The sequence below is a fragment of the Protopterus annectens genome, chromosome 7.part0 (genome assembly GCF_019279795.1).
Source record: "Protopterus annectens isolate FY-2018-M chromosome 7.part0, PAN1.0, whole genome shotgun sequence".
NCBI classification, from domain to species: Eukaryota; Metazoa; Chordata; order Ceratodontiformes; family Protopteridae; genus Protopterus; species Protopterus annectens.
Genome location: NC_056739.1, coordinates 1,918,732,838 through 1,918,755,126, shown reverse-complemented (window position 1 = coordinate 1,918,755,126; position 22,289 = coordinate 1,918,732,838). Strand labels below are relative to the sequence as shown.

The 22,289-nt window shown below is 41.2% G+C and overlaps 1 protein-coding gene across 1 annotated transcript in view; it reads right to left on the bottom strand.

Moving 5' to 3' along the window:
* The window catches only part of LOC122807260 (plexin-A1-like), a 2,134,283-nt gene that overhangs the window by 587,190 nt on the left and 1,524,804 nt on the right, over positions 1–22,289 (bottom strand). The window contains exon 10 of the mRNA XM_044078363.1: positions 19,373–19,573. Within this exon, the coding sequence (XP_043934298.1) occupies positions 19,373–19,573 (201 nt within the window). The remainder of the gene's footprint in view (positions 1–19,372; positions 19,574–22,289) is intronic.

Below are 22,289 nucleotides of genomic sequence, written 5' to 3'. Positions count from 1 at the left end.
TTCTGAAGTTTATCCCGTTCATTATATACAACCTACCCTGGAAAGTGCACAAAACCATGATACCTTGGTTATTACTAAGGGTGTTAAGGACCGACTCTGACAACAGCTGCATTATTTTAGAGAAACAATAGCCTTTCCAATGCTCTGTTGTGTGTGATTACCAATAGGTCTCTCGAAATCTACTCTTTTAAAACAGAAAACATGCATTAACAGCTGGATCTCTTGTTTCGACGCAAACGGATTTCTGCTGCCGGAAAGCAGACTGGCCCACTGGGGTATGTATTATTGCTGTCAGCAACCTAATTTCCATGGCCCCAACATATAAAAAAAGTTTTTTTGCTTTTCAATGCAGTTTAGTATGTTGAGCATGTTCCCAAATGCGCCTATTCTATGACAGGCTGATATGACCTCTTATTCTTGAAAGAAGGAATGTGGCACCAAGTGTCAACTGAAATGGCTTTACACCAAACACCGTGTCTCATTATTCACAAATCATTCCATAAACAGCTTGGTAAACTCAAAGGCCCTCATAAATTCACCCTAATGCTCAAGACTTCAGACTTCCCCCCAAAAAATGTGGGAAGTTGGGATTTCTCTTTCATTGCTCTAACATTACAAAACAGCTTTTCATGTGGACCCTGATGTTAATTTCAAATATCTTCAAAATATATATAAACCAGATACCTATTTTTTTAAACTAGCTTCCAAATAAGACTTAAGAAATGGGACTAAATTGTGTGCCAATCCTGTAAAGCAGTCTTGGAACTTTCTCACGCTGAATGTTGATATGTTTGATGTTTTAACCTTGTACTTCAAACCGGCAAGTCATCTACTTTCCTCCTATGAAATACATAAATTAACTCAATGTTTTTTTCAGTATCACCCTTAGCAGTGCGGTTCAGGGCAGAAAAATACACATGTGATTCAAAACACCTACCCAAATCCTTAATGCAAGAGTCCACAAGATTTAAAAAGGATATTTAGTCTGGCAACAGTATGTCGTCAGGAAGGTGAAAGATTTGGTGGTAGTGGGGGGGGGGGGGTCCATGTAAACCTGCACACCAAACACAAAAGAAAAGGTAGGGATGGAACAGATAAAGACCTACACGTTCCTTTGAAGGACGGCATGGAGGTAAGGGGGCTGACTTCAGAACAAACAACAAGGGAGATGATCTTTTAATGGAAATCACCTCAATAAAAAGACCATTTTTGAGTTGGCTGCTTACTCTAAATGTACACCAGTTCTAGACTTGGTATATTTAAATAATGGAGAATGGGGTACAGCCCACAGTAAAAAAAAATCTTAGCAATACTCCACTGTTTTGGTAGCAAAATTAATGATGCAGTGTTTTCACAAAGCTGACTGTTAAAAAGACTAAATCCATATGGCAGACTAGACATTACATATCCAAAACTGATAATGTATTATTTTAATAACAGGGTTATAACATATTGTGTCACCACAAAATCATAACGCTATCATTGAAGTTTAAACATTCAAGTAATGATGGCTTATGAAAACCACTATATGAAGAGACCAGCTGTCCTGTTTCGCTCGTGTGAGTGAACTGGAATGTCCTGCACAACATATGACAGGAAAGCAGCAGCAATGACAGACGGGAAGACAAATGGTTAAACTACAAGAAAGGTTACAGATAAGCCTGTAGAATAACATAATAATGCAATCAGTAAATATAAGGCACCCAGGCCTGGTAAGTAGATAGAAAACATTTCTAGTGCAGAGTCTGAAAAAACACTTGCAGCTAATCAAAAACAATAAATCCTAATCCAGCTTCTCACAAATAAGCTTCCCATTTTCCACAGTGTTGTGACCTCATTATCACCAATGATAATACATAAAGCATGCTTGCATTTCACTAGTCTGTGCCCCATATTTCCATTATAAAGGGTAAACGAAGAATTCAAACTAGAAGCTAAACTGAATCTGCAAAGAAAGTTATGCTTTGAAAATACAGCAGAGAGACTTTGAAAAAGATGAAAACACAACAGCACACACTTCTTTATGTGATAAATGTGTACATGAATGGACTCAAATGACATTTTTGGCTATAATTAAAGGCTTTATACAAGACAGAGTTTAATCTGGACAACCAACAATGAAAAATAAACACAAAACTAGAATCCAGATAATAAAAATAGTATTACAAAGACTGAATGACTTGTGTACATTGCAGTACTGAGGATAACTGGAGGATGCTAACCAATCAGCAAGACGCATTATTTTGGTCTGTATTCAGCTGAATGTTAGTAAGTTTTCTTTCATCAGCAACCTGACTTAAATACTTAAGAATGCAGTCCAGAGACCATATTTATATTTTTCCTGTAAATCTGTTTAATACAATAAGCCAAAAAAATGAATAAAATAAATTGGGCAACTGCACTGTCTTACACTAAAACATGTTACCCTTATACAGCTTGCAGCACACATTCAAATCAAATGCAGCAACAGTACACTCCAACAGAAATGTTTCATAACAAAAATATTTGTTTTCTTATCTTCTTAATGAGCAATACCAAAGGCATTTTTAGCAGAGGCCCATAAAAGTGGAAGAAAAAAAAAAAAAAAAAAAAAGAGAGAGAGAGAGAGAAAGTGGGTGATTTCCAGTACTTGAAAATAGCTGGAACAGCTGCAGATGGTACACTATGTATAAATTACCAGATGCTGAGATTAGCTGGTCTACTAATAGTAGTACTATTAACAGTTCTTTAACATGGCTACTGCTCCTCTTGAAAGAAAAAAAAAAAGTTACTCGCTCACCATAACGTTCCATCTGAGCTGTTGCTCTTCATTTGTCTTCAACTTGTGGGACATGAATCCAGGACAGGTCCGACTTGGTCACATTTCTCCAGCATTTGATGAGAGCTCCAAGCTCCTCCCCTACCCATAACTCCCCCCCCGTCTCCTTTCTCTCTTCACCTCGCAACACAACCTGACACACTGCTTTATCCCTTGGTACAATAACCCAGAAAGTATTACAAGGAATAACCATTTATGAAAAGAGAAGGGGCATGTCTTTTCCAGCCAGACCACCACACACCAAGATTAAAGGCAGGGTGAAGGAGGGAGCGTGATTGAAAACAACTGAAGAGCAACAACTTAGATGGAACGTTATGGTGAGTACATAACTTCTTTATCTGAAGTTGTTGTCTTCATTTGTTCTTCAACCTGTGGGACAGAATTCCTCAGCTACCAAGCACCTGGGAGGCCCTCATGGAAGGATATGCCATAACACAGAGGAGCCAAAGGATGCCCTACATCTGGACAGAAGGTCCAACTTGTAAGGGAGATAGAAGTATGTGAAGATAGGCAGCCGCAGAGCAAATATCATCCAAGGAAACTCTGTATCAAAAGGCAGCTGAAGTAGCCATAGACCTAGTAGAATGCACCTTAACTGGACCTGGCAGGGACAAACCTTTAGCTGAATATGCCAAAAGAATACATTGAGAAATACAACGAGCAATGGTGACCTTAGATACAGGTTCCCCCAAGAAAGGGCTTAGAGTAAGGCCTTTGTCCTATGCAAGTAAAAACATAACTATCTATGAACATCCAGCAGGTGCAATTTATACTCTCCCTTATTCTGAAAGTTCGGACAGAAGACAGGGAGGCTAATAAACTAATTTATGTTTGATTCTGAGGCTACTTTCGGCAGAAAGGAAGGGTTAGTGCGCAAAGATACCCTTAAAGATTATGTAAGGAGGCTCAATTGATAAGGCCTGAAGCTCTGACACTATTTTAGCTGAAGTAATAGCAATTAGGAAGGTTGTCTTCCAAGACAAAAACTGCACATCCACTGAAGCAGCAGGTTCAAAGGGGGAAGAAACCAAGGCTTGGAGTACCAGAGTAAGGCCCAAAGGGGGCGTAGGGTCCTTGATCGGTAACCTAAGAAGACAGGTCCCCCTTGAGAAAGGCTTTGCAGAGCTTAAAAGACGCTAGAGAAGCTGAATTCTCCCCTGTGTGGAAATTGGAAATAGTTGCCAGCTGAACTTTAACCATAGAGGAACTGGCACCCTGTTGAAAAATGCCTGCCAGGAACTCTAAGATAACAGTAATTGGAACAGTGAAAGGATCCAAATCCTATTGATATGCCCAAATTGAAAAAAACTTCCAGTTACTCGAGTAGACCTTCCTTGTGGAAGATCTGTGAGCCACTACCAAGACCTTCTTAACCGGAGAAGATAGCCCCAGGAGTCTAACTATCATGGGAACTGGAGCAGCCAAGCGGTGAGCTTCAGACTAGCCAGATCTGGATGTGGAACCCCAGAAGGATGAGAAAGGAGATCCGGAACCGGATCCAACATCCAGTGAGGATGCATTATGTGAGAACACAGAAAAGGGAACCATACTTGGCGAGGCCAGAAGGGGGCAATGAGGATGACTGAGCTCCCCAGCTGCTGCACTTTCTGAATGAATTTCAGAATCAGGGTAAGTGAAGAATAAGCATAGAGAAGACCAGAGGGCCAAGCATGAACCAGAGCATCACCGGAAGGCTCCCCAAGGGGGGGGGGGGGGATGGATCAGAGCAAAAAAATCACTGCACTTAGTGTTGGAAGGAGAGGCAAAGAGATTGCATCAAGGCTGACCCCACTTTAGAAGGATCTGTTTCGCTACTGAAGGATTCAGAGGCCACTCATAATGCATCAGGATAGACCTGCTGAGGCTGTTCACTAGAATTTTGGACCTCCCCGGAACATGCGCTGCCACCAGAAAATGGCTGGTGGAAATTGCCCACTCCCACAATCTCATGGCTTTGCGACAAAGAGGGTAAGACCTGGATCCCCCCTGTTTGTTGATATACCAGACTACAAACATGGCTGTATGGATGGCAATCATCCCTAGTGGAAGATGGGCATGAAGGGCTTGCAACGCCAAAAGCACCACCCTCATCTCCGGGACATTAATATGCAACTGGGTCACCAGGGAAGACCATATGCCTTGAACTGTCCTTCCCAAGCAATGCCCCCCCTACTGAGTAGAGAAGTGTCTGAGGTCACCGTGGTCATGGGGTGGAAAGAATGAACGGCGATTGCGGAGCAGATCCAGGGACTGAATCCAGCACAGAAGAGTATCCATGTATGCTCACAAGAGACGAACAGGATGTGACAGCGATAGATCTGGAAATGACCACTGGACTACCAGAGTCCACTGGAGTACCCTCATGTGCAACCAAGCTCTGGGAACAAGGGTGATCATGGCTGCCATGGACCCCAACACCCTTAAAACAAACTCCTCTGAGGAAGATGAAACCTGAAGTATATGCCAGACATGAAGTTTGAGGGATTGAATGGTGTCCAACCAGGCTCCAATTTAGTCCAGAACTTGAACCGGTTCTAAAAGGAATTTGTTGAGGTTGATGGTGATACCCAACTGGTGGGCAGTTTGGATGAGGAAATCCCTGGCTTGGTAGAGGTGATGCCTAGAGGGGCGGAACAGAGCCAATAGTTCAGTTAGGGGAATACCTGGAAGCCCTGCAGCCACAGGTGAGCCGCTACCACCGCCATCACTTTGGTGAACACCCTGGGGGCTATAGTGACACCAAAGAGTAGTGCTCTGAATTGGTAATGATTGGTCGCCAGCCAGAAGTGGAGAAACCTCAGAGAGTTTCTGTCCATTTTGATGTGAAAGTATGCATTTTAGTGGTCTACTGATCACATCCAGTCATTCTCCTCCAGGAAAGGCAGGATAGATTGAAGTGTGACCATCCAGAATTTCATCTTGGCAAATGACAAGTTCAGGGTAGAGAGATGCAGAATTGGTCTCAAGTCCCCAGTTTTCTTTGGCACTAAAAAGAACCTGGAATAAATGCCTAATCCAAACTCGACTTGGGGGATGGGCTGGATGACTTGTTTTTCTAGCAGCTTGGAAATCTCCTGTGCTACTGCCTCCCTTTGAGTGGGTGGAACATCTGTGAGGCTTTTGGCTGGAACTGGCCTTCACAGGAAGGGAACTGAATATCCTCTGGATATGATTCGCAACACCCATAGAGCATCTGTGACAGACTCCTAGGCTGTTGGCTGTAGTGATAGTTGACCCCCGACTGCCTCCAGAGATGAGCAGCCAATCAACCCTTCGGGGTTGCTGCACAAGCCTGTCCGAGAACAAGTTCTAAAACCCTTGGTTCCTCAGGCCCCCTCTGCCGCAAGGGCGGCGTCTGTCAAATCCCCCTCTGCCTCCGGGGGAAGGCGAGTCCCAAGCATTCTGGGAATAGCCCTGAGACTTCTGGAACCACTACTTCTTCTCCCCCCACTGATTTCTGGAGAAGGATCGCTGGGGAGGTTGAGAAGTGGATTCCGACGGCAGGCAGAGTCTTCCTGTCCTTCTTGCTCTGGACCAATGTATCGCGTACCATCTTTCCAAAGAGAGTGGAAAATCATACAGGGCATTTGTAAATGATGCCTTGAAGGGCTCCAAGAAGGTGCAAAGTCAGAGCCAGGTGTGACACCTGATGGCAACACCTGCTCCTGCAGCTCTGGTGGCACCCTCAGTAGCATGAGATAAAAGCCGCATAGAGGTATTGGCAATGGAGGTGAAGATGTCCACTCGAGAGGAGAAAACCTTCCTGTCCTCCACCAACGTGGACCCTGGGTTAGACTTGGCGACCTCCTTCATTAAGTCTCGCTGAAGCCTAATGACATGTGCCTTGTAGTTCAGCACACGTACCGAAAATGATGCTGAAGCGTAGGCCTGCTTCCCGAAATGATCTGAGGTCCTAGACTCTCGGTCCGGCAGATGGACTGTGGAATTCTCCTGTGCAAGTTCCTTTTTAGTGGCAGCCAGCACCACCATAACATCAACAGGGGGTCCCCCTTAGACCAGTGTGGTTTGTCTGTATGGGCATGTAGGACCTTATCAGGGTGTTTGGGGATAGGCTCCACTGTGTCAGGCTCCTTCCACACCCAAGATGTAACAAAATCCACTAGAGGATCTGCGGGAAGGGACACCCAGGAAGAAGAAGGTCCTGCGTCAAATGTCTCCAGGAACATCGACTCATCAGCGTTGGGTTTTTGGACAGACCACCCCCCCATGCTGCCACAGGATGTCTCTAAATGAGACATCCTCAGGGGGGGGGGTGATCGGGGAGAACCCACACCTTCCTCTAAGTCGGTGTCCTACATGAGAGACTCCTGCAGGGATTCTAAGTGCCTCCTTTTACATGTGCGTTTTCGAGTAACCTCTTCGGGGGGGGATCTCTGGGGAGGACTCAAATGTCTAGCTGTTCCCGTATGGGAGCTCCCTGGGGTGGACAAGCAGCAGGACATCCCTGGGGTAACAGGATGGCAGAATCCGGACCAGAAACAGAGGGAGCCAGGGTGGATTCAGAGGATGATATTATCAAGGGTCTCGATGGGAGAACCCTCTCCCTCCATGTCAAAGGCAGAAGGAGAATGAACCCCGTGGGTTGGGGCTACGGTCGGGTCTGTAATCCTCTGGATCAATGGGGGAGCCAAACCTTCAGGTACCAAGACTCTGATTGGAAGGCTCTGCTTCAAAAAACTCTGAGCTGAAACTGTCCCCTAGGATCTGGCGCCAAGGCTATGGCTCCGAGCTCATCAGATCCAGCCTGCTCAAGGTAATGGCCAGTGTCGAAGTACCAGGTGCCACTGGTATCGACCCCTCGATGCCGAGGGTCCTTGGATCGGAGAAGGAGTAATTGAGATGAAGGCGGACTGCATGCCTCCCGCTCCGGAGGGAGAGGAGGCAGGTAAGACTCCCATCTGTATCTGGGTGAATATGAATCTCCGCATCATCCTTTCCACCTCGGCTTCGGAAAGGCTGCAGGTGGATCTGTAAGAAGAGGCCACCGACACCAGCCTAGAGAGGTGTTGAGGTGACACCGATGCTGTGGAATGGCTCCAAGGCACCTTCAGCTCCGGGGAGAAGCAAGGGGAACGGAGTTGGGGAGACCCAGTACTAGAAGCCGACCGAAGCTTGGCTGGAGGTCCAGCTGAGGAAGAGTGGTCGGGGGACTGCTTCCTCGGCCTGTCTCTATGTTTCCGCTTGTCTCTTTCCCCGGTCTTCTTAGCAGGAGGTTGAGTCCCACAGGCAGGGGCGGAGACAGAAGAAGTAGCCAGGGTAGAAGTAGAAGGGGTGGTCTGGGCCCCCATAGTAGGAGGAGGGAGAAAGCCCTTCAGAATAAGTTTATTCCTCCTGTCAATCAATGCATGGGGATTGAACCCCACGCAGATCGAGCAGGAGGAATTAAGATGGGCAGCCCCTAAACAAACAACGCACAGAGTGTGGCCAACAGCTGGGGAAAGCTTATGGCCACACTCCATGCACTTTTGGAAGCCTGGTTTGGGTGTCTCTGATATAATACCAATAGAGAGAGGCCCAAACAGAAAGACACACACACACAACTCCTGGAGATAGAGAAGTGACAGCAAGGAAGTTTTTTTTTTTAGCTAACATGAAAGGGGAGGTGATAGGAAAGAAACAGAGAGAGAAAATTTTAGATAGAAAGAGAATCTAACATAGCAACTTAAACACACTTACCCAAAATAGATTGGAGCAGCAGATCACTATGCTTACATGAGCATGGCAAACAAGATCTGAAGGGAGGAAAGGAGACATGGGACATTATGGGTAGGGGAGGAGCTTGGAGCTCCGTCCCAGATCAGTGTCCCACAGGTTGAAGAGCAAACGAAGACAACTAATTCAGACAAATGTTTACTTTATACCTAATACCTGTCCTTGACCCTTGGTCTGAGTCACAGATGAAAATGGGGCTGTCCAATTAAGTGACTTACCCAGTTAATCAACAATTAGATAAATCTTGGTTAATAAACACAAAGGTAAATACCCACTGCCCATCACAAACAGGTCCACTAATGCAGTTGGCAACAAAGAAATACTTTTCCTATGATGCTGTGTATTACTACTCGGTCTTGCTTCTCACAACTGGATGTGAAGAAAAAACACTCTGCAGGTAACCAGGTAACCATGACAAAAAGAACACCATCTTTTTTGCCTACAACAGTCCAGCATACAAAATGCCATGCTTCTGTACAAATGCAAACAAAATGATTTTGTACACAATCTTAGAACATAAACACTTCGATTCAGGATGAAGAATGTTACTCTCACTACACAAAGGGATTACACGTGGTCATGTGATGCTACCTTAGTGCCACTTCAGTTCTCCAAACCTGACATATACATTCTTTAGCTAGCAAAGGCTATAAAACTGCACTCTTGTGAGGTAACAAAGCATCGAGACAGGAGTCAAAGCAATCACAACTGTAGATACTCAACTTCATTCTAGCAAATGACAACTGGGTTAAAGCAAGATTTATTTAAGTATTTGCTGACTGCATTAACCCAACTAAGTCTATGGCCTGTTTTCAGTGGAGTGAGGTATTATATACACTACCTAGGAGCAATTTAGTTAGGGTTTTAGGTAATCTCCCCAGCAACTGGAGACAGCACTGTTTGGTGAACTTGAGCGATAAACAGCTGTAAGTGTGCAACATGGGGGGAATATAAGGGAAGGGAAGAGAAAAGAACACTGGCAAATAAAAAAATAAGGGATATAATAAAACTGATTTTGAAAATGATGGACTGCTAATGTAGACAATGTTGCCAAACAAAAGTAGTGCATGATTCTTAGACATAACCACTGGCTTGTGGACTATTATGGAATGCTGGGAACAGAAAAACGGAGGCAAATGTAACAATGGGCAGCAAAAGAGATATGAGGTATCTGTAGGGTTGCCACTTTGGAAGAGGCAAAAAAACCGACAAAAGCCCCACCTTTTGCTTCACCCATTATCATGCTAGCAACAGTGTTGTAGAAATGAAAAATAATATGTTAAATGCAACAGCTATACAAACATATAAACATGCTGCGAATGTTAAAAGATATTCATAACAATATTTTGGAAAGTGGTTTGCTTGCTGAAACTGTTAAACTAGGTAAGTATGGGGGGGCCTAAAAATCCTGCTGATGAAATGATGAAAGAAAGAATATATATTATACACAGTTTCCTGCAATGGGCATTTTACAGTCATCCTGAGCCTACATTTTATTCATACCTAGAATGTTATTTGTACTGAACACAAAAAAAAAATCATATACAATTCTGGAACACAGAACATAAAATGTAACCAGGGTGCTGCAAATCTATTGTTTCACATTCATAAAAAAGAACACTCAAATTTTTTGTCTACTACTTCTAAGATGCATCATTTATTTAATGACATTTGATATCTGGAATAGTCCGACTGGGTAGGAGCCCAGTTTCAGTGGAGGCCTGTAAAGAAAAGCTCCAACGTATTACATAATTTACTTATTACTTATTTTATTTTACATTTGTTAACCGTAATTGTCTGACTGAGCAAAAGCCCTTTTTCAGTAGAGCCCCGGGGAGAAAAGCTCCAAAACATAGTTACAAAAAATATAACCATTACAGACACAGTTAACATTATAATCATTCATAATAAAACGTGTAGAACAGTTATCATATATATGCAGTTACAATTATCTATAAAAATGTTATGAAGAATACTGGAGCAGAAAGAAAGGATATAGTGTTAGGTAAAAATGATGAAGTAGACTAGTTTAAGTTGTAAATGTTTTGGTATAGAGGAGAAGAAATGATGGTAAGACAGAGGAAGTAAAGTTTGTTATTTAGTGAAGGCATATTCAAGGAGGTTGAGAACAGGTACAAATCCAGTGACTTTTTAAGTACTCTTTAGTGGCTAGTTTGAATACTTTAGGATGTGAAAGTGATCTAACTTCTTGTGGGAGTTTGTTCCAAGCAATAGAGGGTTGGTAGCTGTATGTAATGGCTCCTGTTTTGGGCTTGGGCTTGTAGATTTGTAAAAGGGTCTTTGGTGGAGCTCCTGAGTTGTCTGGATGGGGCATAGTTAGAGATTATGGTGCCTAGTGCTGGATAGTAGGATGGTGAATAAATAATGGAGTGTATAATTTGGAGCTGAGAGAAGAGTAGGAGGTGTGATAGTTTGAGCTAGTTTAGATGTTTGAGGGAGATACAGTGGTGAGATTTGAAGGTTTGTTGTGCAGTAAATCTGGCTATTTTGTGATAGGTTGATTTGAGTTTGCTAAGTAAGGTGGAATTAAGATTTGTGAGTATTTGAGAGCAGTATGTTAGGCATGGCAAAGGATCAGCATGGGTGATTGTGGTTCTAGATTCAGGGGTTAGGAATTTTTTTTACTTCTGTAGAGAAGTCCTAGTTTTTGATGGGTTTTCCTGATACAATTATTTATATGGAGGTTGAATTTTGTGATCATCAATGGTTACACCAAGGAGTTTAGTACTAGAGTCAGCAACAGAGTGTGATTTAGTGATTTTATTTGAAAAGGAGATTTGATACGAGTAATAGCTTTGGGGAGAAAGAGTAAGAGTTTTTTGGGGGGGGATTAAGGATGAGCTGATTATTATTAATAATTTTAAATTCTCCAGAAATAATACAAAAACACATACAGTTTAAATAATTATACCAAGTTAGACATAATATGAAAACATTGGTTAAGAATAGATACAGGTTATAGGTCAATGATTTAAAAGTCAAGAGAAATTTTAGCCGGATTACACAGAAATTAAAGGTAAGTTAGTATAATACAAACAGAATTATGATAAAAGCCAGGGGACAGAAAATAACAGAAGCAAGGAAGTAAGTGAAGAAGGAAGAGGAAGGAGATGTAAGGTATGAACAGGTATTTGTTCACATTTAGGGATATATCCTGTTGTTGAGCAAGAAGAGACACATTTTTGGCTAAGCAGTCTTTCAGAATGGTCCTGAAGGATAGGAGGGAGGGTACTGGTCTGATGGATTGAGATGAGGAGTTCTAGGCCTTAGGAACATGGTACAAGTACAGACGATGCCCAGCATATTTGACAGGTTTGTTGATAACAGGAGTTTTTGGTCAATGGACTATAATGACTGACTGGGAACATAGTTGTATAGAATGTTATTTAGTGCTGGATAAGCAGTTGGATCCTGGATAATTTTATATGTGGTAAGAATCTGTGTAAATGTTAGTTAATGGGGTAGTTATAACCAGTTTAGGCTGTTTAGTGCTATACAGTGGTGGGTTCTGAAAGGGGGATTTGATGATTCTTTTGAAAATCTGCCTACTAGTGGTCACATTTCATATCATCCAGGATGCCAGATGAAACAAACCAAAGTCTAATTTCCAACAAAATAATTTAAACACAAATAGAAAATCCAAATGAAACACTAAGCATTTGGGAAAACATACTGCGGAAATATGTTAGCTCTCGGAATGATTCAAAATCCCTGAGAAGTTCTCACCAAAAGTGAATTTCCTAACAAGAGACCCTGACTTCCTGAAGGTGAGAAAAATTCCTGACAGGTAGAAACCTTAGGTGTCTGATGGACAGTCACAAAGTAGGGCTAACACTGATGACATCAACTGCCACCTTGAGATCCTAAAAGAGTGCAATGTGGGTGGTGAAACAATGCTGGTATTGTTTGGATTAAATTAAGGCTTGATGAACTAGAAAAGAAGTTTTTGCACAATGGCAGAAAGATGCAAACTGAAATGTTCAGGCAAGACACAATGTTCCACCTCACACATGCTTTTTGTGGTTGGACATAATAAATTAATTTGGATTTGTGATGGAAATTAATGTTAGCATTCATACTGGAACAGAAACTTTATACTATATGGCTTTTTAACAGGAAGACAAAATACAGTGTTTCTTGGACAAATTAACTGTTAAACAGAAAAGATGTTTTTTGGAGTGAATTTACATTTTTTTAAGTTGATTTAAAGAAGGAATGAAAAGCACTTGTTTTCTTCTGAAATTAAGCAGTGAAAACGTATGAAAACGGATTCTCGAAAGGGGGATGGGAAATTAATATGGTTTTAAAAATGGGAACTGCTGCTAGTCATAAAGGTAGAATGAAATATAGTATAAACCAAAACTACCGCTTGTATTAGAACCGAAAAGAGAACCAAATAAAAACAAAATCACGGCCTTACAGGGTCCCGGCCACTACAAGCACAACATTAGAAACCAGGTATAATTAAATAGAATTTATTTTACAAATTAGGTTAAGCCCTTTCATCCCTTACAAAACAAAACTGGGGCTTCTTCAGAACAATCAAGTCTTTATATAGGTTCATGGGTGTGTACTAGGCTAACAGCCCTGGAGCCTATGCAAGCCTTGCCCAAGAAGATTCCCTTGTATCATGCCACCCAAAGTTAGTTCTCAGTGCCCCTGTCAAGCAAGGTCACTGATGTGATCCCTAGGGTGAATTTCCTATTGCCCACCCACTCATCAAGATTTCTCTTAAAGAGGGCCAATGAAGTGCTCTGCTTGATGTGAATGGGAAGTTTGTTCCAGAGTATAGGAAGTCTCTTGGTTAGGAACCTGTCCCTCCAGCATGTTCTGTTTACTGTGATAATGAGGTTAAGGTCCCTGGAGTATGTGGCAAGGAAGGATTGGGATTTCTTTAGGTGTAGCATGTCTAGCAGCTCTGGGTCTCAGACATAGCTTTGTAGGTCAAGCAGAGATCGCCTCTAAGTAGGAGATAAGAGAGAGTATAGCTGGAGTTTTTTGGGTCTGGCCATATAGGGCATGTGTCTAAGGCCTAAGATTCTCTTAGTGATGTATTTTTGTGGCCTTTCCAATTGTTGTAGGTGTCTAGTGAGGTACATACCAAATGGGACATTGTATTCTGTAACAGGTCTAATGAGGGACGACTAGAGAGGGATTATGACCTCTTGCTTCCTGGATGAGAAACCTTTTGCAATGAGATAAGCCACACAGAATGACTTTCTGACTACAGTGGCAATGTGGTTATCAAAGGTGAGGTTGCTGTCAACCTGTGTCCCCAGGTCTCTTATCACACCTTCGGTGTTTAGTGGACTACCGCCTATATGGTAGTTCATGGGCACCAAATTCTTCCCAAAGGGAATGACAAGGCAGTTTTTGGCATTGAGCTTAAGGCCATGGTTCTGGCACCAGTCACTGGTGTCAGTGAAGCCTTTTTGTAGAATGTCTACATCAGTTAGAGAATCAATAATGGCTCCCAGTTTGCAATCATCTGCAGGTCAGCCAGAGTCCCTTTGTGCTGGCTTGTACTTCAGAAAAGTAGATGCCAAACAGGAGAGGATCTAGGACCGATCCCTGTGGGACACCACTTGTAACTGGTCGGTAGTCAGATTTGGAGTCTGCTACTTTCACAGTGTGGGAGTCTGCTACTTTCACAGTGTGGGTTCTATCAGTGAGCCAGTTGGCAACCCATCTTATTACACAGGAGTTTATGCCTAGTTTAGTGAGTCTATCTATGATTCCTGAGTGAGGGATGGTGTTGAAGGCCTTAACAAGATCTAGGTAGGCTGTGTAAACTACCATGCCCTCATCCACAGCTCTGGTGACAGACTCGAAGAAGTCTACCAGGCAGAGAAGGCATGACCTACCTATCACAAACTCATACTGCATGTGGTCCAGAGTTTGAAGATTCTCTATATCCTTATTTATAAGGTCCATGATGATGATGTGCTCCATAGCCTTACATATCAGGCTAATGGGGCAGTAGTTCCCAGGGTCTGTAGTCGCTCCTCCTTTGTGGAGTGGGATGACCGTAGCAGTGCGCCATTTGGTAGGAACAAAGCCTGAAATGAGGCTGTGACTGAACAGGATACTCGGATGTGGTGCCAGTTCACTTTGTAATTCATGTAGAACACAGCCAGAGATATTATCAGGTCCCATGGAAGCTATTTCTTGACTTTGGACAGTGCAGTTTTTACCTGTGTAGCCGTGATAATAGGGACTTGGCATTCCACGGGTATTGTGATAGGCCCTTTAGGGGGTGAAAAGGGGGTAAAGTTTGCACTGAACCTGTCAGCCAATATGTTGGCAATATCAGTTGGTTCTGTATATGTATTGTCATTGTGCTGTAACTCAGAGCAGATCTGAGTATTGCCATGTAGGTTCTTGAGATGACTATAGAATGCCTTGTGGTTGCCTTTAGAATCTGCAGCAATTTTGTTTTCATAGCTAGCTTTAGAGGATTTGATGATGGATCTCAGTGTTTTGCTGAGGCTAACAAAGGAGTTTTTCCAGTCTTGGGACTTCACCCTTTTCTGCAACAGTTTTTTCCTTCTGTTGTAGAGTTTGTTTATGGTGGGGGACCACCAGGATGGCTTCCTTTTTTTTTGAAGGAGAGTCTTTTGGTTCTGTTTGGTATGGCCCATTCCATGCACTTGTGTATGTGCTCATACAGTGCACTGGTGTATGATTCAGCAGTCATGCACCTACTTTCCATTTACATGGGTGTCGTGAAGTTAGCCACCTCTGTTTTTAGAAGCCCAAAAATTGGCTTTGGAGACGTTTTTTATGGTGGTTTCCTTTAGAGGGGTGAGGGTGGGATGTGGATATTCATGGTGATTAGCTTGTGGTCAGATCTGACCAAGGAGGAGTTGATTACTGGTGTAGAGCAATGGTCACCCATGTTAGTAATGACCAGGTCAAGGATGTTTCTACCCCTGGTGGGGGTAAGAATGAGTTGGTCCAGGGCATTGGAATTAATGAATTCCAGAAAATGTTGAGCAGGTGTGTTGGCACACGAGTAATTTTCCCAGTTAATGGAGGGATAGTTGAAGACAATTAACACCTCTTACCAACTGACTAACACCAATTGGCAAAAACAATAAATTTCCATTTAAAATTGTATTGTATACAAACGTTCTTAAAAAGGACCATAAAGGAATCCATTAAGATAAAAATGTGTACATCTAATATATAAAATAAGTTTAAAAAAAGTTGAAAAACTCCCAAGGCATATTAATCATTTTAGAGGTCCAAAGCTCTCCTTTTCAACTTAAAGATCCAGTACACCTCATTCTGAGATCGAGAATTTACAATTTATGAACATTTGTACACTAGTTCAATGGGTAATTTGAGCCACACCCTTTATAAACACACCCTAGTATGCCAGGGTTTCACAAAATTTAAACTTGGGATCCTGGAAGTTGTGCCAAAGAGTCCAAGAGGAGGGTGGTGGGAATTACAAATAGAATTAAGGGAGATGTACTGGATCATTAAGTTGAATATAATACAACTTTTGTTTTTGTCTACTGGTGTTAATCAATTGGTGACCGGTGTTAATTGTCTGTTATACATAACGATTTAATAGCATACTGTCCTGGTATCTTCCATTTTATATAGTCTTACTGGCGATGCTCATGACAGATTTATTTTCCAAATGCTTGCAAACTATATGCATATCTGTTTTTAACTACCCTTGTCTGTTCTCATGTTTTGTTGAAGTAAGCTACATTTTTCTTTCATCACTACAATGTAACTGCCACTATCTCTGTACCTTGTATTATTGTACTTCGGATTTATTGTAACTTGTATTATTATTATTTTTGTACTTTGATTTAACTCATTTTTATTTGGAGCTTTTCTCCCTGGGCCTCCGCTGAAAATGGACATATATCCATTTGGACATTCCCAGTCAACAAATGTAAAATATATATAAATAAATAAATAAAGACTTGACTGAATTTTGTACTTTGTTCTGAAGAAATCCCAGTTTTGTTTTTTAAGCGACAAAAGTGCTTAACCTAATTTGCAAAATAAATTTCATTTTATTATACCTGGATTCTAGTGTGGAGCTTATAGTGTTCGTGACCCAGTAGGGCTATGATTTTGTTTTTAGTATGAAATGTGGACAAGTGAAAAAAAAGATCCCCTTAAAGGATACCTGCCTACGAAGAGGGGTAGCTTGTACAAGGTACTTTAAAGAGGGGTATTTGTGGCATGAGTACACCATCCAAAGAAATTATGAGACCAAAACTATGGAAGTTAGGCAATGAAGGGACTAAGAAAACAGTGAAACAAAATACAGTGAAAGTGAAAATGCTGTAATTCATACAGATAGAGACATTTCAGACTGTTAAAAGGGTCAGAAAATACCTGAAAAAATAAGGCTGCAATGAGAAAAATGAAAATAAGTTTCAAGTACTACAAGACGACATAACAACTTTAGAGTCAAAAAGTCCACTACATGAAAAAATGACATGGAGGAAAAGGATAAAGTAAGAAGAAAGCAGGAGCAGAATTGCTCCAGATTCTGACAGCGCAATGTGAACAGCATAAAAAAGAAAAAAAATAATCTACTCAGATTGGTTCTTTTAGGATAAAATCTGAGACTCAAGGAAGGGTGGGGGGTGTCATCCTGGAGAATATAAATGCGCTGGAGATTACAATACGGGTAAAAAAGGCTGAACATTGTATTGTCTGCATCAGGAAGACTGGTATATCTGCTTTGGTTTTGTGAGAGTATATGGAAAATTACAATGTTTGCTGCACATTCTCCAGTGAGTATTCCCAGTGTTTGTCATCATGTATAATCAAGCATATCTACCTATAACCATCTGGAAAGGCTTCATTTTGTCTGCATCTCAAAGGCTGTTTCGCTGCAAGAGCAGTAACAGTTTTAACAAGATTGCCTCTGAAAAAAGGAAGAGGCAGGTTTGCTTTACTATTACGATTAATGTTCTCTTTTCTCCAAGTCTGTGCAACCTTGGAAGCAACATACTTGGAGAACAGGCGGTGCTTGAGAAAAGTCTCCATATTATGGGGTGTGGGGGTGGAAGACTTGTAAAAATATTTGTTTGTGGTATATTTTTTGTGTTTTTGCTGTAGATGTTAAGGTTCTGATGTTTTCATGCACAACAAATTTGCTGTCATTATATAATTATAGATCTGCTACAACAGAAGACAAGTACTTGGGTACAATAAAGAAAACTATGCAGAAGTACAAAATGGAATTTCATGGGAAAAGGAGTAAGTTCCACTGAGGGAGAGAAACTCAAGATATGAGGATTTGTAAGGTGATAGAAGCAGGAACTCATTTGTGGATGAAGCAAAGAAATGCTACTGAGAGAACAACAAAACCAAAACAACATTGTCATAAGTGACACTAAAGACAAAAGTGGTGTTCATTAATTCATTTATTGAACCTCTGGCACTCTCTTCTTACAACGACAGGACTGATTACAATGGAGCCATATTCCTTTTTAGTAAGGTACCAGAGCTACACATGGTATGTTACAGTTAGCACTTCTAATCCAATTATATTGTGGTTTCAGCATAGTTTTTTTTTTTGAGCACTGGAAATACCTGCAAACTTGTGACCCCATTTGCAACGGTAATGGCCCAAAAGTGATTCCCAACTATACACACTTCCATTAGAATTGGTCCACACCATCATCTCCACTCTTTATCTAGTGGCCAGAGTATGCAAAGCAAAAATGGAAAACATTCTGACTCACTTTCCTCCAAGTTCCCATACTGGACCACATCTCCTCAGTAATCACTGGAAGCATGTGCAATAACACCTGTACAGCATAAAGGGTTGCTGCTAAAAGATGCCAATATTATTCGCCATTTAGATGTGGGTTTGATGCATTAATTTCCAAATGCATACACATTACAGGATGATATGCATTTCACCTAACCAGACCATTTCTCCAAGGTAACCCCCTGAAAAAGAATACTCTCTAGTTATTTTTGCCTGGATTATAAATTAAATAAAATAATTGCCTGCTCATAAATTATGCATCAACGGTATAGACAAATTCAGTCTTCTGTCGAGGATCATTTCCTATGCTGTTTGGCTCATAACCCAAGTATCTACACAGGTAAAGGAACTAACCCATATCTATCTACAGTAGTCAGTAGATTATCCAAACTAATTGGGACCTTGGGTAGTTTGGATAATCAAACTGTTCCGATAATGAAACATACAATTGAACTGATAAAAGACTTCTAAAAAATTTTTTGCTGAACATTAAAGAAAAATAAAACAAATTTACTGCGAGTACAAAATGGTACATATTGTAGTACTAGCTCAAAAAGCATGCACAAGCGAATACGTATAACGTTTAACTATTCAGACTTTATGATTTTCCCTACCCGAAAACTTTAGAAGGCTGCTTTCAGATAATTGATGTTTCAGATAATAGACTTTCCACTGTACTATTCCCTCAATCTCTTCCCAACCTGGCTGAAGATCTTGGTAACTAGGTCCTCTGCAGAACCTAGTTCATAAGAAATTCAACCACTGGTACAACATAGTAGACCCAAACATATCTGTGTAAACAGTGAAAAATAGTCATTTTCAATTACAGGCCTCATACAACATCGACTGTGCAGCAATGCTCCTAGGTGGTTTACAGTTGTGGTACTTTCATATAATACTGTGGCAACAACAGGATAATCTAAAATGATACAAATATTTGAATTAAGACATCCATTTTGAATGGATTAGCACTTAACTTCATACCAGACTTCTGAAATGTAACTGAATAGGGGTCAACATTTTCACTGTGACGTTTATCTTACCGTACTGTTCTGGCACTGGATGCTAGTACTGTTGAACCTCAAAGCTGGAACTCTTGTTACACTGCCCGGGATGTGAAAAATGCACTCATAGTTCCGCTGGCCAGACTGTGGCTGAGGCAGATTCTTGGCGGTCAATGTAATAGGCTTCACCACACCAACGGGGATGTAGATCTGAGTGGAAGGCAGAATCTGTGGGCAACTCTGAAACAGGAAAATAAATAATGATACTTATGTATTTTATCAATGCATGATGATATACTGGCAGAACAACCAGAGTAAAGGTTATTATTATTAATATGTGCTAGCCACATTACTCCTTCGCTCTGTATTTTTCAACAATAAGCAGTACACATCAGTCTGAAGATCAATATTTCATCACTACCCAATCACGTTTTATGACTGCAGACAGAAGAAAGCACTGTAAATTTACCTATCAAAACATGCATCATCTCTATTTAATGACAGTTCACCATCTAAAAAACATTATAAATCTAAGAATCTACTGTACTGCACTCGAAAAACAGGATCTGCCTGATGCACGAAGAAGCAACAGAGAGAAGAATAAAAACACAAAAAAGGTAATAAAACAAGAAACTAGAGCAATGCCAAGCAGCACTGCTTTGGTGCACAATACAGTATTCTTCAGGTAATTTAATCACCACATGCACTTTGTGCCTTCCAAAAACACCACTACTGAAGACTACTACCGAAATGTCAGAATGTGAGCAAATGCAACAGCATACCTGTAAACAATGGTACATGCAGTTGCAGTACACTCAATTATCTAATTCAGCCTGCCGTTAATGCTGAGTTCATAATCCCTAACAAAGTCAGTCAACAGTTGACACCACAAAATAGGTTTGATGACTTTATTCACTGTTATTTAAAAATGTACTTAACCAGGAAAGTATAAGCCTAGAAGCATTAACATGTTGTGAAAGGCAATGCAGTACTCTTGGTTATTTGTCCTTACCGATGGCATGTACTATACAGAATTCAAACACATACCCAGAAAAGCACCTTTATTCAGCTGTGCAAGGTATCCAGAGTTCAGAACCAAGTTACAGAACCTGTAATTTCTTTCCAACATTGACTGTATTCTACAACTGTGCTCCTAGCACTCACTTTACCTGAAGTGAGAGGAACGTAAGTTAGGCTTGTTAACAGAACTGCCCTAGAACAGATTGTGTAATGTAGTGTGCATCTCAGAAAATGCAAATAAAGTTTTAATCTGCTGTGTAACCTAATTAATGCTTCAGTGGACACAGTCTATACTTACTTCTGTAATAAACAAAATCAGTCTTGAAAGATTCACACAGCCTTACTCCTCAAAGCAAAAGTGTAATAGAAGCATAGAAAAGCCCTCTAGGTGGGGTGCTTTTAAAACCAATGGCAAATTCATTTACTTCATTCATATAAGAATGGTTGCTTATTTAACAGACATGGAAAAGTTAAGGACAGTAATGTGGCCATTACCTATCATAAAAACCTATACAAGAGTGGACTTGCACCAAATTCACACACTAACACAATATGAACTTCAAGCCCACCTGGGAACAAGACGTACATTACCTAATTTAAAAGGAACACTTCACAAACAGTAGCAGGAAGTATAACTTAGTGGGTGCACCTTACAAACCATGGGTCCATTTCCAAAAGCAGCTGCGTCCACTCCCCCTGTACACTCAGAGACATTGATTTAACCACTTACTCAGACCAATATTCATAGACCACTCCCTAAGTACATAAACTTACTAACTCCAGTGGATTCAACATTAAATTATTTAGACTCTGCTGGTTGGGTAAAGTGTTCTGTTTTTGTGATACCTCTCCCATAAACGGAACAATGTTCTCCTTCTCACACTAACCTATGCAGGTCACAAAACTGTATTAGTTATCCTTTGAGTTCCAACCCTCCATTATTTAATAACCGCTTGAAAAGTTTAACTATGAGCTCTCTTTTTCCTTCTTCTTTAAAAGGACTGAGCTGGACTTGACAAAGTCACCGTCTTATAGTCCCTTAAATTTATTTACATCCCTATTGGTTTACATCGCAGCAAAGTAGTGATGAATGGCATAGACTACGGTAATGTTTTAAGCCCTGTTCCGACTGTGCAAACAGAAATACTGATAAATTATACAATGATAAATTCTTCAATACATGAGAACAAAAAGTTTGCTGGGGATTGTCTTGTTAGACTCTGGGGTAGTAACTCGATGCTGCGGTTGTGTTGGAGTAATCGGCTATGTCATTCAGACATGGTTATCAAGGACATCCAAGCTTAAATTTCCAAAGACAAGCTTTTTACAAATCTGCATTGAAACAGTAAATAAGGGTACTAGGATGAACAAACATCGCCTAATTAAATAAAGTATAAATGTAACCATCTCAGTTTTTTTTCCTCCGCTGAGCACTGCGACACCTGAGAAGTCGGATGGAGGCCACTTTTCTAATTTTACCCCCATGCTGAGACATGCTGAAAAGGAACATGGGAAGGGCTGATTCTAGGCCTTGAGTACGGTGCACAGTCTTCTGCAGAAACAAGGACAGAGATGGGATGGGATTGAGGTGTATGGCTAACCTGTTCTACTTCTGGGATGGATTATAGCAGGCCCAGTGCCAGGTGGTTGGAATGAACAAAAAAAGTTGCTCTGACAACGAATGAATTCTTTTTGAGGAACAGATTCTCTGCCATCACACAACCCACTGGGATTCTCACAAGGAAGCATCTTCTCACCTTCCACATGAATGAGCACGTTCAAATACCAAGAGTGGGGAAGGCAGTATGACGAAGAAAGATCATATATGCAGTTTGACTGCAGCAGGGTTCATCAACCAACCCTCACCTACAGAGGCAAGTAGCAAGCCAGGAACTGATGAGTAGACTTCAGCAGACTGAGTTCATTGGAGGGGGAA